Source organism: Brachyhypopomus gauderio, unplaced genomic scaffold (assembly GCF_052324685.1).
Source record: "Brachyhypopomus gauderio isolate BG-103 unplaced genomic scaffold, BGAUD_0.2 sc177, whole genome shotgun sequence".
Lineage (NCBI taxonomy): Eukaryota > Metazoa > Chordata > Actinopteri > Gymnotiformes > Hypopomidae > Brachyhypopomus > Brachyhypopomus gauderio.
In genome coordinates this window covers 88,856-104,489 of record NW_027506998.1, presented here as the reverse complement: position 1 = coordinate 104,489, position 15,634 = coordinate 88,856, and the positions used below count along the sequence as shown (strand labels likewise).

At 44.4% G+C, this 15,634-nt stretch overlaps 2 protein-coding genes across 2 annotated transcripts; one reads left to right on the top strand and one right to left on the bottom strand.

The window, feature by feature from the left end:
• Nucleotides 1-695: 695 nt before the first annotated feature.
• On the bottom strand, nt 696-5,570 carry LOC143501904 (ribonuclease inhibitor-like). Its single transcript, XM_076995062.1, has 2 exons — nt 4,898-5,570; nt 696-904 (listed from the first exon to the last, which is right to left on the bottom strand). Exons 1-2 carry the CDS (start codon nt 5,113-5,115, stop codon nt 724-726), a joined length of 399 nt encoding a protein of 132 aa, XP_076851177.1. The 5' UTR covers nt 5,116-5,570; the 3' UTR covers nt 696-723.
• Nucleotides 5,571-11,270: 5,700 nt separating this feature from the next.
• On the top strand, nt 11,271-15,244 carry LOC143501905 (eukaryotic translation initiation factor 4 gamma 1-like). The gene is made up of 7 exons (XM_076995064.1): nt 11,271-11,501; nt 11,755-11,821; nt 11,936-12,237; nt 12,910-13,290; nt 13,967-14,104; nt 14,266-14,447; nt 15,220-15,244. Exons 1-7 carry the CDS (start codon nt 11,286-11,288, stop codon nt 15,242-15,244), a joined length of 1,311 nt encoding a protein of 436 aa, XP_076851179.1. The 5' UTR covers nt 11,271-11,285.
• Nucleotides 15,245-15,634: the final 390 nt, after the last annotated feature.

Genomic DNA, 15,634 nt, shown 5'->3' with positions numbered 1-15,634 from the left:
AATACATACTGAATCACACTATTCAAAGTCCTTCTGCTAATCAGAATGACATGTACATAAATCTTTACTAACCACCCCAAACTACTTTATTTTCTGTGTGTGTGTGCGCATGAGAGCATGCGCGCGCACGCGTGTGTGTGTGTGTGTGTGTGTGTGTGTGTGTGTGTGTGACAGAAAGAGAATTCAAAAGGGACAGAGAAAGAGTGATAATGTTTGTGTGAGAGTAAGTGTGTGTGTGACGCAGGATGTCGATGTGACAAAGATACAGAGTTACAGTTACAGTGATAGTGAAAGATCTTGAGAGAAATATATAATAGAAAATGCTATACTGTGCGTGAGAGAAAAAGACAGATATAGACTGTAAATATGTGTGTGTGTGTGTGTGTGTGTGTGTGTGTGTGTGTGTGTGTGTCTGCATAGACATGTGTGTGCATAAAAAGCTAGTACATCAGTAACTCACTTTAGTTTCTGCAGTTTACATTATGGATCCTCCAATAGAGCAAAGAACTGCTTTACTCCCGAGTCTCCTGGTTTATTGTAATCCAGATTAAGCCCTCTAAGGTGTGACGAGGGACTTGACCTTAGAGCTCAAGTTAGAGCAGCAAGTTAGAACAGAATACGTCAGCTAGTTAGACTGCAGAGAGAAGGAGATAAACTCCTGTGTGTGTGTGTGTGTGTGTGTGTGTGTGTGTGTGTGTGTGTGTGTGTGTGTGTGTCAGTATCTCACTCTAGTTTCTCCAGTTTACATAATGGATCTTCCAGTAGAGCAGACAGCTGCATAACTCCTGAGTCTCCTGGTTTGTTGTGGTTCAGATTCATCTCTCTCAGGTATGATGAGGGATTTGACCTCAGAGCTGAAGCTAGAGCAGCACAACCTTCCTGTGTAATACTGCAGTTATACAATCTGAAAGAAAGAAGACTCACACTTACAGCTCAACACACAAAACACACACACACACACACACACTCACACACACACACACACACACTCACACACACACACACACACCTATGCATGCATGCACACAAAATGTCTCTCCGACACACACACAAACTTACTTGGAATAAAGTTCCAACACTATTAACTCAACTCCCACAACAAATGTTATTTATATAGAGAGATTATGTTTATATAAAGAGAGCTTCTGTGTGATACAGTAATAATGATACAGTAATACTGTATCATTACAGTATTACTGTATCATTATTACTGTATCACACAGAAGCAGTAATAATGTACATACAGTAATAATGTACTAATACAGTAATGTGTGTCTGTGTATCTGGCTAATAAAGTAATAATGTGTGTGTCTGTGCATCTGATTAATACAGTATTAATTTGTGTATGTATGTATGTGTGTGTGTGTGTGTGTGTGTGACTGTGTGTGTGTGACTAATACAGTAAAAATGTGAGAGATCAAAAGGGCTGGAGAAAAACTGATGTTATGGAAGAGTTTTCCAGATTCAGTTTCCAATTTCCAATCTTTAATCTGAGGCTTAGGAATCACCTATTTAATCAATCCTTCAGTTAATTTACTGCAAATGAAGGTGTACAACGTGGCCATCCATTCGTATAGTCTTCTGGTAATCTGAGATGTTGATGCTGTTATACGGCCACGTCACGTGTTCAGTGTAGATTGTGATGAAGATTTGAGTTGCATGCAGAAGCTCAGTGAGCCCTCATGACTGTTGTCACCTCCAGGTCCCTCCTTTTAGTTGTGCTGCAATAGATACGCCTGCCAGAGCCACATGCTAATCACTGGCACTGGTACAACCTGCTGGGCCAGACAATGGAGGATGAATTTTTGAGTCTTGTTCTTCTCATGGTTTCTTCTTAATCCCCACCTAAGTTGATTTTCCTTGACACTGTCACCCCTAGCTTGATCATCAGGGATCTGATTTGTAAATGTGCTTTGTGACAACATGTGTTGATGAATCGGATGTGGGCTATGGCCGATGCCCTGACAAAAGCTCGCCCTCATGACATGCAGCATCTGCTCCTGAAACCGTAGCAGAACGTTGAACCTTAAGAGGGGACCGGCTTTGTCTTTGTATTTGATGAATGAATAAAAGTGTTGTGATCTTATTGCATTTTAATCACAAAAGAGGGGATTGAAGGAATAATTTATCTTCCTCTGTCTGCTGTAACTCTGAACATTATGTCCCCTAATGCTCTCTTGGCGCATTTCCACTAGGGCCTGCTTGGCGCGGTACGGTTCGATTCGCGACGGTTTGTGAGTGTTAGCATTAGTACCAGGTACCAGTTTGCCGGTACCTTCAGGTACTTTTTTTGTACCTACTCGCTCGAGGTTCTAACCGTTCCAAAGCGGTACAGTTCTGTGACGTGGAGGAACAGCATGACACTGATTGGCCAGGGAGTGTCGTCACAGGTTGCGTCACAGGAGAGCGATTCCTCCGCTATCGACTCCTCAGCCATTTTTAAAACCCAAAAGCGATTACCGGGCGGTGAAGGACCATAGCGGACGCAGCGGAGCAAACCGCAAAGACTGGAAATGGTTCCAGCAAATGGATGCCATATACGGTCACCGGCCAGCCAGTAACGGAAGAGAAAACGTGCTGGACACGGCAATGTCGGTGCTGGAGGCCACGGAGAATGGTGAGTGTATTGTGATTTCACAGTTTTACTAGGCTCGTAAAAGATGTAATATGAACGTAATATGAACGCATCTATTGTAAACGCAGGAATTTAGAGCTGTGTTTGAAGTTAATGTTACCACCACAGTCACTACTGTACAATAGCTAGCTCTTAGCCACAGCGTGGAGCCTTGCTAGTTGCTAGTTAGCTGTAGCCATAAACAAAGCATGAGCAGCGATGACGTGCTACACATTTTGTGCAGTTACGATATATTGTTGTTGCTTTCACGGGAATGCTTGTGTTTAATATTTGTTTCTTTTTTACGTTCAAGATTCCCCTTCCACTGACGAGGCGAGCGCCTCTTTGGAACCTCCCGCCTCCCCCGCATCATCCGTGTCATACACGGAACCAGCGGTCTCTACACCGGCTGGATCTCAAACGCCTGTCCGGCGGCCCAATACAGGTGAGGAACACAAAAAACATGTGAAGCACCGGAGTAGCATGAGTACCGAGTGCATTTCAGTTTTACTAATCAACTCCCATTACCCTCTTTTTTGTCAAGGCAAGCGAAAAAGGACCCAGACGGACTTGGATATCGGCGCACATCTTCTGGAGATGCAGGCACAGGATGTGCGGATGCACGAGCATTGATTGTCGAGCCGTGATTGTAGCGAGGCCCGGGAACAAGAAGCCGAGCTGAGGAGAGCGGAGTTGGCAGAAAATGTTTCCTTCAACTGGGCTTTCCTTGGGGTGCTTGGCGAACTTGTGAACACCATGCGAGACAGACGCCAGTAAAAGCACACAAAATGTTGCTTGTAGTACAATAAATATTTATTTCATATAAAGCTATACGTTATTTTTTGGTAATTTGCTTTTTGCACTTTTTTAACTATAACTATATTATTTACATATTTTGTACTTTAAATATCTATATTTCATAATAAATTTTGATTTCATTTGATTGTATGACTGATGCTTTTTATGCAGGGTGTGTTCAGCCTGTTTGAGTAATACCAAATTATTACCAATAATTAGAGTAACCACATACAATAATGAAGATAAAGATAAATAAGATACAATAATGGTATGTGTTAAGGGGCATCGACCGGTGACCGGTCGCATACAAATGATGTCACGACACTACAACCCGCGCGCCAACAGCGACTCCACCCACATTGTGGTGGTCCACCATTGTAATGGAAACGCAACGCGACCGTACCGTTCCGTTGCGAATCGATCCGTATCGAACTGTACCGCTTCAAGCAGGCCCTAGTGGAAATGCGCCATCTGTGACCCCTGACACCCTTTTCACACCTCTCTCCCCTCGCTTCACACCCCCCCCCCCCTTTCACACCTTTTCCCTCCTCCTGTGCGTTCTGAGTGTGTGTACCAAGAACTGGCTCAGCATTTCTCCTCAAGGTGCTGCGCTTGATGCACACGTATGAATCATGTTTCCCCTCCACACAGGCTTATCAAGAACAATGCATTTGCTTCCATATATGGTAGAATATATCACCTTTGTTAGACTAGCCTTCTTGAGCCCACCCTGTTGCTTGCATGCACAGGGCTGGTCTGTGTATGTATGAATGAGGGGAGCGCCCTCTCATTTTTGAACATTTGGGTACAGCTGGCCTGTGTGAATAAACCTCTCTTCTTTAAGAGTAGTTTGTTCCTCATTTGTTCCGAGAGCTCTCAGCCACACACTTCTCTGCAGCGTGTTACTATCTATTAAGGATTTATAGTGGTGTTCCTCCATGACCCTCCGCTCATTTGCTGAACACAAGAAAAGGGCTTTCTACTGAGAAACAAAACTTTTACAACCTGTATCTTGTTTAGTTCCTCATTGTACTTATATCCCTGTTTGTAACTCTTCTTACCCCATGGTTCTAGCCCTGAAATAACTTGTTACTATTCCTAGTGTGTACTCGTTTTTGTTACTATTCCCGGTCTGTATTTGTTGTTGTTACTATTCCTGGTCTGTATTTGTTGTTGTTACTAATCCCAGTCTGTATTCCTGGTCTATTGTATCCCTGATTGTGCTTCATTACTTGTGCCCCACTCTAGTCTTGTTAAGGCAGTTACTCGGTTTTCCCTGTGTGTTAGTATTTTGATTCCGTTCAGTCCCTGCACCTGTTCAGTCCCTCTGTTTCTTCATGCCCTGACCACCTTGTGTGTCTAAACCCAGTTTGGGTTTCTCCCACAGTTGCTAATAAACCCAACTTCTCTCAGTAATTGTGTCTGCCTCCTACGCTCGTCTACCCACAGTCTGTGTGTGTATGTTTGTGTGTGTCAGTAACTCACTCTAGTTTCTCCAGTTTACAGTGTAGATCCTTCAGTAAAGCAGAGAGCTGCTTCACTCCTGAGTCGAATAGTTTATTGTGGGTCAGATTCAGCTCTCTCAAGTGTGATGAAGGGTTTGACGTCAGAGCTGAAGACAGAGCAGCGCAGCCATCCTCTGAAATATTGCAGTCAGACGGCCTGCAGACAGAAGGAGATAAAACACACCTACAGCTGCACATAACAAATGCATCTCACACACAAGGTCTTTCACATTTCAGAATACACACTCTCAGAAATGAAGCTGCACCAGTCTAATCACCCCAAACACATATGCTGTGTGTGTGTGTTTATTAGAGAGGGATGCTGCGATGTGTGTGTGCACGTGTGTGTGTATAAATAGAGAGTGAGAAAGAAGGGAGTGTGTGTAAGTGATTAATGTGTATGTGTTCTGATAAATACACTGATAATATGGGTGTTTCAGAGATAGAAAAAGGGTAATAGCAATTATTTGTGTGTATGTGAAAGAGAGACACACACTATTTTAAAGTGTGTATTTATAAGCACATATATAAAGCATATGTATACATATACTTTTGCATATTTGCCAAATCCGTTACTTTAGTTATCCTTTACTTTAGTTATCTCTCATGCTCTTAACATTTTTATGGTGCTTTGACACTTGTATTCATTTCATACCAATAAAGATACTTTGAACTACTAAGACTGAGAGAAAATTGAGTGAAACATTGTGTGTCTTTGTGTGTGTGAGTGAGTGAGAGAGAGAGAGAGAAAAACAGAGAGAGATTGTGTGTATGCATGTATGAAAAAACAGTAAGTCAGTAACTCACAGCCTTCCTGTGTTGCAGCTAGATAACCTGCAGAGAGAAGGAGAACAACTCCCCCCATGCACTACAACACACACATACACACCACATACTAAATGTCACTTCTACATAAACACAACCAAACACTAACACCCACATACACACACTCAGAAGTTAAGCTGTACAACTCTACATTTTTTAGTGGCGCTGAGGCTGATTGTTTTGGGGAACAGTAAGAAATCTTCAGTTGGAAACTTCTTCAGATTTCTTGTCAGAATTCAGTGGACCCCTCACTTTGACCAGTCCTATATGTCTAGCAATGGTTTTACTTAGAGACATTAATTCATGCTGACACTGATTGTACTGTCATGATACGGGGGCCCCCTGCCTGCTGCCTCCGTCCACAGCGGCAGTAGTTTATGTTGTTCTGTTGCTGTTGCATTGTGTTTGTGCCTCAGGTGGGTGGGGACCATTATAATCCCCAGCACCTGAGGGCCATTTGTTCATCTATATATAGCTTGTCTTTGTACCAGTACTGCTGGTTATTGTTTCCTTAATTCGGATCATGTCACGGGTTTTTTTGTGCACCTTATTCATTAAATTCCTCCTTTTCCTCAAGAGTTTTGTTTATTCTTAGTCATTAGAAACACTGCACATGTCATGTTCACTTCCTGTTCATAAATCTCACAATGTTAATGTTAATCAAGGAGCACCCCAGGGATCAGTTTTTGGCCATTTCCATGTAATTATCTATATGTTACACCTTGGTCAAATTAGTCATAAATATGGTCTTCACGTCCACTGTTATGCTGATGACCACTACCCTAGCACCCCTTGCTATGCTCTCCTATATTCAAGATCTTAAAATGTAGATGAGCATTAATTACCTGACTATCCTTACAAAACTGTGGTTCTAGTCACTGGTCCTAAGTTCATAATTTCCAGACTTCATGGTGCCACGATCTTCTTCTACCCCTGCTATATTGCTAGACTTGGGCTCATAGCCAGCCACCACCACACTGACGCTCTGGTTCATGCTTAATCATGTCCAATCTTGATTATATTAAGTTATTATATCTTGATAACTCTCTTTCTCCTGAAACTCAAAACTTTGTTTGGCAAACCAAAACAAACTGGTCTGCTCACTTTAGTATGTCTGCTACGTTACACTGGTTATCTATCTCACAATGCATTCAGTTTAGATTTATTTTCACACACACACACACACACACACACACACACACACACACACACACACACACACACACACACACACACACACACACACTCACACACACACACTCACACACACACACACACACACACACACACTCACAAACACACACACACACACACACACACACACACACACACACACACACACACACACACATCTTGGTGAAGCGTACTTACTGGCCATGGCCTCCACTAGACACAGCCAAATGAAAACATGAGCATAGTATTAAAAATGCGTCCACAACACTGTTGTCATTAACGTACCCTTTACCACCTTGTGTTACAATCTGAAGATGAGGTTTTGGTCAGCCTTTTCTCATAATATCCACTTTTTCGTTGAATGGCCGTCTTGAAAATGGTTGTTATCCTGCGATTCCATGCTTTCCGCTTGTAAAACCTCACGCTAGTGCTGGCTAGCAGCTGCTAACTAGCTAGCACACGAGCTAAAAGCTCACGAGACAGCAACCACTACGCACGAGGACCAGCGAGCAGTGTTGCCAACTCCTCAGTAAGGAAAGTAGCTATTGGTTGTCCTTAAAGTTGCTAGAAGTCGCTAAATGACGTCACCACTTAATTTGCATAATACATGTTTTTGAAGTTGTAAAGGAATAACGTTGGGAGAGAAAATGAGTAAAAAAACACCCTAAATATGTTAGAACTACAAATGAACAACATCTGTTGCCTTTGAAATAGGCAGTCACTTCTCAAAAGAACATGGCTTTAATGTTTTGTATAAATAATTTTTACGTAAATTACAACGATTTTTTGCTGTGTTGTTAAATGTTAGTATAAGAGTAGCAGTTAGCAGGATTGAATGAGGTGAAGAATGGCTGAGACTGGGTGAGTTAAATGCAGTGATTTCTTTTCGTGTCTCACTGAAGACTAAAGCATTTATATTTACATCCCGCTCTGTAAATACGGGGCGGGGCGTCAGCGGCAGCTTTGGGCATGCGCAGTTCATTTGCAGTGTGGACGTGGAGACTGCACTGAGTGTTGTGGGGCGGGGCTCACGGCAGCACCCGCCCCAGAGGACAGCAACTGAAGAGCGTGTGTGTTCAGAGTCTCCAAAAGTCGCTAGATTTGTCGCTAGTCGCTTTTTACTACAAAAAGTCTCTAGAGGGTCTGAAAAATTGCTAAATATAGCGACAAAGTCGTTAAGTTGACAACACTGCCAGTGAGAATACCCTGAGACCATTGGACAAGCCCCCACCATTCTAATTCGAAATATGATTGGTTGATAAAACAGCCCCCTTGTTTTATATCCGTTACCATAGCACCCCTTGTTTTATTAGCATGATGTCACAAAGCGGCAACTGTATATAAACTCGTGCTGAGAGTCATTTGCGGTATACAGACAGAGGAGAGCAGTACGCGGTCTTGGACATAGTTACAAGATTTATTTACCACAGCATATAGACTTCAGCTACGCAGATTGCTGCAGAGGTATGTATGTCTTTTGGACTTTTAGCGCTAAGGATTTCTGACGTTCCTTTGACTTTAATTATAGGGCTTGAAAAGCCCTATATTGTTATTCCTTTTCTCCAAATTTCTGCAATTAATGCGGCCCGAACCGCTTAACGTACAGACTCCGTTCGAACTGCGTTTCGAAGGTCTCGGCTCTGTGTGGTGTGCTATCCGTTTTTGGAGTCGATTAGAGTTATAGATTTTAATAGAATTGAGTTTAAAATGAAAAATGGCCCTATTAAAATGAATGGTGGAATGTTCAGAATTTCAAATCATCACTGCCAGTTAGAGTGTGAGCTGGCATAAAAAATGATCAAAACGTTCTTGGATAAACTGCTGTAAAATCCTTACACCTTGACCTAGAAGCTCCATTTAAATTTTAAATGGGAGAGAAACTTGTCCTTTCTGGCACGCCGAGATATCTAATCATTTGATGAATTAGTTTTAGAGTTATGAGCATTTGTTTGGCACTAGACACAGAAAACTGCCCCATTGGCCCCCATATAAATATATCAGAATCAGAATCAGCTTTGTTGAGATTTTTGTGTGTTTTTAACTTGTCATAAATCAGTCATTTTTGGGTCAAACCACACCAAAATATATCAAAATCATCAGCAAGGGGTCCTCTCTCACACAATCTCTTCGGTGAAGCGATAGGTTAAATGGGTCCCGAACTACGACCGTTTGATCGGAGGGTGCAAATCACATAAAACAAGGCTTCTCCACTCAGAGTGGCAGAGACAGAGTGTCAGTTATTTTTGAATGTCTCTCCCCCTCCCCCACACACGCACGCGCACACACATGCATCTCTCATACCCACTACACACAGTCACACACATATACACCACACAGACACACACACATACATACATGCAGATGGGGTAGATGGAGCAGAGGGGCAGATGGAACAGAGGGGCAGATGGGGCAGATGGAGAAGAGGGGCAGATGGAGCAGAGGGGCAGATGGAGCAGAGGGGCAGATGGGGCAAAGGGGCAGATGAGGGAGATGGGCAAATGGGGCAGATAGAGCAGAGGGGCAGATGAGGGAGAGGGGCAAATGGGGCAGACAGAGCAGAGGGGCAGATGGGGCAGATGAGGGAGAGGGGCAAATGGGGCAGATGGAGCAGAGGGGCTGATGGGGCAGATGGAGTAGAGGGGGCCGATGGAGCAGAGGGTCAAATGGGGCAAATGGAACAGAGGGGCAGATGAGGGAGAGGGGCAAATGGGGCAGATAGAGCAGAGGGGCAGATGGAGCAGAGGGGGCACACCTTTTCAAGCCCTATAGTATTTCCTTCAGGAAATGCAAGTCTAGTTTACCTCAAAGATTGAACTCTAAGCCGGTATGCTTGATTTACAATGAAAGCCTGTCAGTGTTAAAAGAATATAACAATTGGAGGCACCATGTTGAGAAACACCAAGCTTTTGGGACAGCATTGCCTGAAGGGACAGAGGAGAGGGCAACTAAGGTGCAGAGCCTGCTAGCTTCTTATAACAGGAGCTGTTCCACATTACTAAAGACATTTACAGCACAAGAGAGGCCACAGCCGCCTCACTGCGAGTGTCATGAAATTTAGCAAAGAAAAAATGACCCTTCACTGATTCTGAAACTGTCAGAGACTGCATGTTTGTAATATTAGACGAGGTAATCCACGACGATAAAATCAAAGCCAGTGTGACATCTGCAGTCAAAAGCGTGCACACAGCACAGTTGTGTGTATGTGCGCTTCTGTGATGCGTTTTCACGAGGAGCTGTCTACAGGGTTTTGAGACTGCTCGGGCGCAAAAGATGGCTCATTATTTTAACTCAACAAATTCTCTGTAGTGTAACATGGAGAGTATATTTCTTCAATTTTGTGGTTTAGTGCCATATGTTCATATTAATGTGCTGTCATTCATATTTTAGCGTGGTCACTGTTAATTGATTTAAGTGCAAAACCTCTGACTTTAAAACATTTCAGTAATAAACCAGAACTCGCAGATGATGAACTCTCAACAGCAGCTGCAGTTCCCCATCTCCGAGGACGCTGCCTACTTCCTTCCAGCTGGACAGGTAATGCTAATGATAGTGTTCAACGTGAATTTAAAAACACCTTGTTACCTTTCCAAGCTGAAATGATTAGTGTGCGTGTGTCGTAGTACTACCCTCAGTACGTGTCCTTGGCCCAGCAGTTCCCTGTGGTCTATCTTGACTGGAGCTCTGCATACGGTGAGGAGAGGCTCTTAACTCAACATAGATTTTGTTAAATGTTAAATGGCCAGTGTAAATGAAGGAGAAAAAAAATGGGGTGGAGCCTAAGGTGTTATCTGATTGTGCCTTGTTTTCTCCAGGTGAGCCGTATTATTACCCTACGCAGGCCCAGTACCTTTCTTCAGGGCCAACTACACCCATCATATTGAGCTCTGCCCTGCAGCAGCAGGCCCCACCCCCTCAGTATGCCCCGCCCCAGCAGTTCCCTGTAGCCAATGAGCCCACGGGTTTCTACTATGGCACCTATCTTGACTGGAGCTCTGCGTACGGTGAGGAGAGGCTCTTAACTCAACATAGATTTTGTTAAATGTTAAATGGCCAGTGTAAATGAAGGAGAAAAAAAATGGGGTGGAGCCTAAGGTTTTATCTGATTGTGCCTTGTCTCCTCCAGGTGAGCCGTATTATTACCCTACGCAGGCCCAGTACCTTTCTTCAGGGCCAACTACACCCATCATACTGAGCTCTGCCCTGCAGCAGCAGGCCCCACCCCCTCAGTATGCCCCGCCCCAGCAGTTCCCTGTAGCCAATGAGCCCATGGGTTTCTACTACGGCACCTATGCTGACTGGAGCTCTGCGTACGGTGAGGAGAGGCTCTTAACTCAACATAGATTTTGTTAAATGTTAAATGGCCAGTGTAAATGAAGGAGAAAAAACGACTTCCTTTCCCTCTCCACATTGGGGTGGAGCCTAAGGTGTTATCTGATTGTGCCTTGTTTCCTCCAGGTGTGCCGTATTACCCTACGCAGGACCAGTACCAGTCTTCAGGGCCCATCATATTGAGCTCTGCCCTGCAGCAGCAGGCCCCACCCCCTCAGTATGCCCTGCCCCAACAGCGCAGGAGAGAGTGCCAGCAGGTGAGGAGCTGGAAAGGTTGCCTGCTTGAACCTGGTCTCACTCCCAAAAACCATGTCCCACAGATTAGAATACCAGACCCCAAACAGGGTGGATGTGATGTCACGGAAGAGATTATGTCCGGGGCAAGAAACGCATCTACGCCCACACCCATTCAGCTGAGCTCAATACGAAAGGCCTATGTATATGCTTGCATTACGTTAAAATGTTTGTAATTGCTCCAAATTTGACAATGTTCCCCACTCTTTTCCTCAGACTGTGGTCGCAGTGCAGACCGATGATGAAAGCACGCCACCTACAGCTACTGTAGTGATTCCACCCGGTAAGTGTGTTTTCTTAATGTTATTATATCATGTTTTTGTATTTTATTAACTTGGAAACCGAATTGAAATTGCACCTTGTTCAGATGATCATGGGAAACCTGTGTCTATGCCAGCAGCTGCCTCAACCCCCCCGCCTCCATCTAAGGTGCCCGAGCTGGTGGTTCCTTCAAAACTGACAACGGAGCCTAACCTGTCCCAGGGTCTCCAACTGGCCTCACCACTGAGCACAGTGCCTGTTGGACAAGACTCCGATTTCGGAGCGTCTGCCTCCCCGCCACCTCCTCTGACGGACCTTCCTCCAGCAGACATCCCTGCTCTTGAGCCCAAGATGGGTGAGAGTATGGATGCGCCATTGGTATCGGAAGCAGTGCCCCAAGCAGAGAAGGAGCCTGTTGAGGCCCCTTTGGAGCCAGAGGTATGTGCTACTTCTGCTGATGGGCCGAAAGCTGAAAACATCTACATTTGGCAAATGTCTATCCAAAGCCAAAATTGCAGTCGCTGCCATTGCTATTCGACCAGTTTCCATAGTTGAACATGTACAAGGGGTAATGTCATGTCAGAGTTGGAGGAAATTCAGACAAAGAGCGCAATCCTTACTAATATTTAAGGCAGATATAGTGGGGATGTATACAACTCTATTGTTTTTGAAAAAATTGTTTTTGGGACAGTCTCTGTTTGCATTAATGAGTCTTAAGAGACTCTGTCATACAGGAGAGAAACCTGTTGAATTAGCATTTTTTGACTTTGCCAAAACTATTTTTCCAGATATATTTGTCATCTTTGAAGTTTTCTTAAAAATATTTAAAAGTCTCGTCTCGTTATCGTGAACCCAATATCATATCTCGTCTTTTGAGATGAGTGCCACACTTTGGACACTCCTGCTTTAAAGGCACATGTAAATGGACATTCTACATTGTAGAGCATCATGGGATTTGCTCTAGAGTCTAGATTGTTTACTAGCCATGCTGGTGTTGTTGGTTTATGCTAGTTTCACTTGGAGCTGTTGGTTACACCCTTAGTGTGAATTATAGGGGACTTAGTTGAGCTGATTGTCTTAATTAAGATTAACCCCCCACCCCCCCTCCAGCCTCCAGTTTCGAGGTCCTCACAGTGCCAGCGCAAAAGTCCACGCAAGATCATCACCAGTGTCTCATTCAGCAACGACATCCAGCTGAACAAGGCGGAGAAGGCGTGGAGGCCCTCAATGAAGAAGGTGCGCGCCCACAAGGCTGAAGCTGACGAGGAGAACCTGGAGGTGGCCAAGACCCTGGACCTGCTGCGACGTGTGCGCAGCATCCTGAACAAGCTCACGCCACAGATGTTCCAGCCACTGATGAAGCAGCTGACGGAGCTGAGCATGGACACGGAGGAGCGGCTCAAGGGAGTCGTCGATCTTGTATACGAGAAGGCCATCTCTGAGCCCAAGTTCTCCGTGACTTATGCTAAATTGTGTCGCTGCCTGATGATGGTGAGTGTGCACATGCCCACGCGCGAATGGCCAGTTCAACATGTGACCTCTATCTTGTCCCATGTGTTTCTGCAGCTAAACTGCACCAATGGGACTGAGGAGTTCAGGAGGTTGTTCATGTTTTGTTTATTGTTAAAGCTGGACACTGTAATGCATGCATTTCACCAAGTGTTCAGAAACAGCAACTGCCCTCCCAAGACTTCTGATTGGTCAGAAAGGGAGGAATGAACTGCTTTGATCTGTGTCCTCTGTCCATGCTGTGCAATTACTGGCCAAGGACACAGAATAATGAAAGGGCATAATTTAGTGTGTCTGAAGAGATCTATCTATCGATCTATCTATCTATCTATCTATCTATCTATCTATCTATCTATCTATCTATCTATCTATCTATCTGTCTGTCTGTCTGTCTGTCTGTCTGTCTGTCTGTACGTCTGACTGACTGACTGACTGTCTGACTGATGCCAATGTACATAAATTAACAAAAGGCAACTTTTTCTTATCTGTGATGGCAGTTAAAGTAGTATGTGTTGAGCAGTGATATTTCAAGCTTATCCTAAATTTGCACACAGGTCAGAAAGCAAAATTTGCACCCTGGCTACATGTGTTAATGTTGCTAGTCATGAAAAAACCTCTTATTCACTTGTGCTTGTTGCTTGCTCTTCATGGTACCCAGCTGAAAGTGCCCACCTCTGATAAGTCAGGAGGCACAGTGAATTTTGGAAGGCTGCTGCTCAATTGCTGCCAGAAGGAGTTTGCGAAGGACAAGGACAGCAACGAGCGCAAGCAGAAGGAGCTGGAAGCCGCATCAGAGGTGCGACAGTCTCACCATCTTGATAGTGCACCTTCCCTCCAAGTGCACATCATTGGATGTGTATTGTTAGCGTGAAGTCCAGTCGTTTTAGTTGTGTTAAATGTGCCGTATATCCGGGCCTCGTCTCGTGTTAACGCCAACCCCCCGATATTTCCCGCCAGGATGAGGAGCGTCAGCGCCTGATCGAGGAGCTGGACGCCATGAAGGACGAGGCCCGCCACCGTTCCCTCGGTAACATCAAGTTTATCGGGGAGCTGTTTAAGGTGGAGATGCTGTCGGAGCTTATATTGCATGACTGTATAGTCAAGCTGCTCCAGAAGAGCCACAGCGAGGAAAGACTAGAGTGTCTCTGCATCCTACTCTCCACCATTGGCAAGGACATCGAGAAGGCCAAGGTATCATGCGCTTATGTTCCTCCTACCTGGCTGTTAACTCTTGGCGGTAGTTTTTACCAGGCGGTAGCCACAAGCATGCTAACGAGAGTCTTGTTTTTGACTAATCAGCCCAAAATGGACCACTATTGCAGCTACATAAGTAAAATAATAAACGCGAGGAAGACCTCATTGAGGATCCGCTGCAAACTGCAAGATGTCCTGGACCTCAGACAGGTAAGTGTTACACACCCATCCGTTGGACTTCTTCAGTGTCTCTACAAATGTTTCCTTGCTTTCATTAATTTATACTCGAATGCTTACTGTACAAGTATAGTTTATAGAACAGCCATTGACCAGCTTCAGTATTTGAGTGTGGAGGTTTCATTGCTAGTCATGCAGAGGTGGTTGGACTGCTTTCCTTTTGCAGGTTTGCTTTTCTTAATTGCCCATCCTGACAAGGTGGCTGCCGTGTTGAATGCATTTTGAAAGCGCTCCTCTCTTTCCAACTATGGTAGAATAACTGGGTGCCCCGGAGGGGTGACCAGGGCCCCAAGACCATCGTCGAGATCCACAAAGAGGCAAACTTGGAGGAGCAGAGGGAGCAGATCAAGGTACCTGAGCAGCTCCTGCCTAAGAAGGACTCCAGTCAGGCGTGTTGGTCACGACGGGGCCCACCCGTCCGGAGGCCGCATCACCCAACCTCAGGAAGATGCCTGGAATTCGGTGCCCATCATTACCAAGACCAGGGTCTCGGCGGGTCCTTTAAAAGGCTTAAATAAAAGATTTTTAAGGTCTTTAAATGTATTGAATTACATTCTTTTTTGAAGAGTGGCATTAAATTTCATCTAAGGGGAGTGAAAAAGCTATTAATGTCCAAAAAGACAAAAAATATTTTCAATTCTACTTCTACAGCGCAAGTCTCAGTCTAACCACACAGTAAAAAAGAAGCATGGTTGGACTAGTATAACACGGCTAAATCAGCCACAGTTTCATTTCAAATTCAATTCAAATACCAATTAAAACAGTAGTATTTTGAACCCATGATTGTTCTTCTATAAAAACATTCACATACACACAGTAGCGCCATTCACTCTAGTTCTCTTGCCAAGTGCATGTGTGCCATGTCTTGCTATTTGTTATCCATCTTAAAATCAAT

What these genes read in the sequence shown, in the direction of transcription:
- LOC143501905 (XM_076995064.1), top strand. Translation starts at nt 11,286, where the DNA reads ATGAAGGAGAAAAAACGACTTCCTTTCCCTCTCCACATTGGGGTGGAG. An exon ending in AGGCCCCTTTGGAGCCAGAG is followed by an intron (nt 12,238 to 12,909) that starts GTATGTGCTACT and finishes CCCCCCCTCCAG; the next exon opens with CCTCCAGTTTCGAGGTCCTC. An exon ending in TGTGTCGCTGCCTGATGATG is followed by an intron (nt 13,291 to 13,966) that starts GTGAGTGTGCAC and finishes CATGGTACCCAG; the next exon opens with CTGAAAGTGCCCACCTCTGA.
- LOC143501904 (XM_076995062.1), bottom strand. Translation starts at nt 5,115, where the DNA reads ATGTGCAGCTGTAGGTGTGTTTTATCTCCTTCTGTCTGCAGGCCGTCT. An exon ending in TGTAAACTGGAGAAACTAGA is followed by an intron (nt 905 to 4,897) that starts GTGAGTTACTGA and finishes TCTTTCTTTCAG; the next exon opens with ATTGTATAACTGCAGTATTA.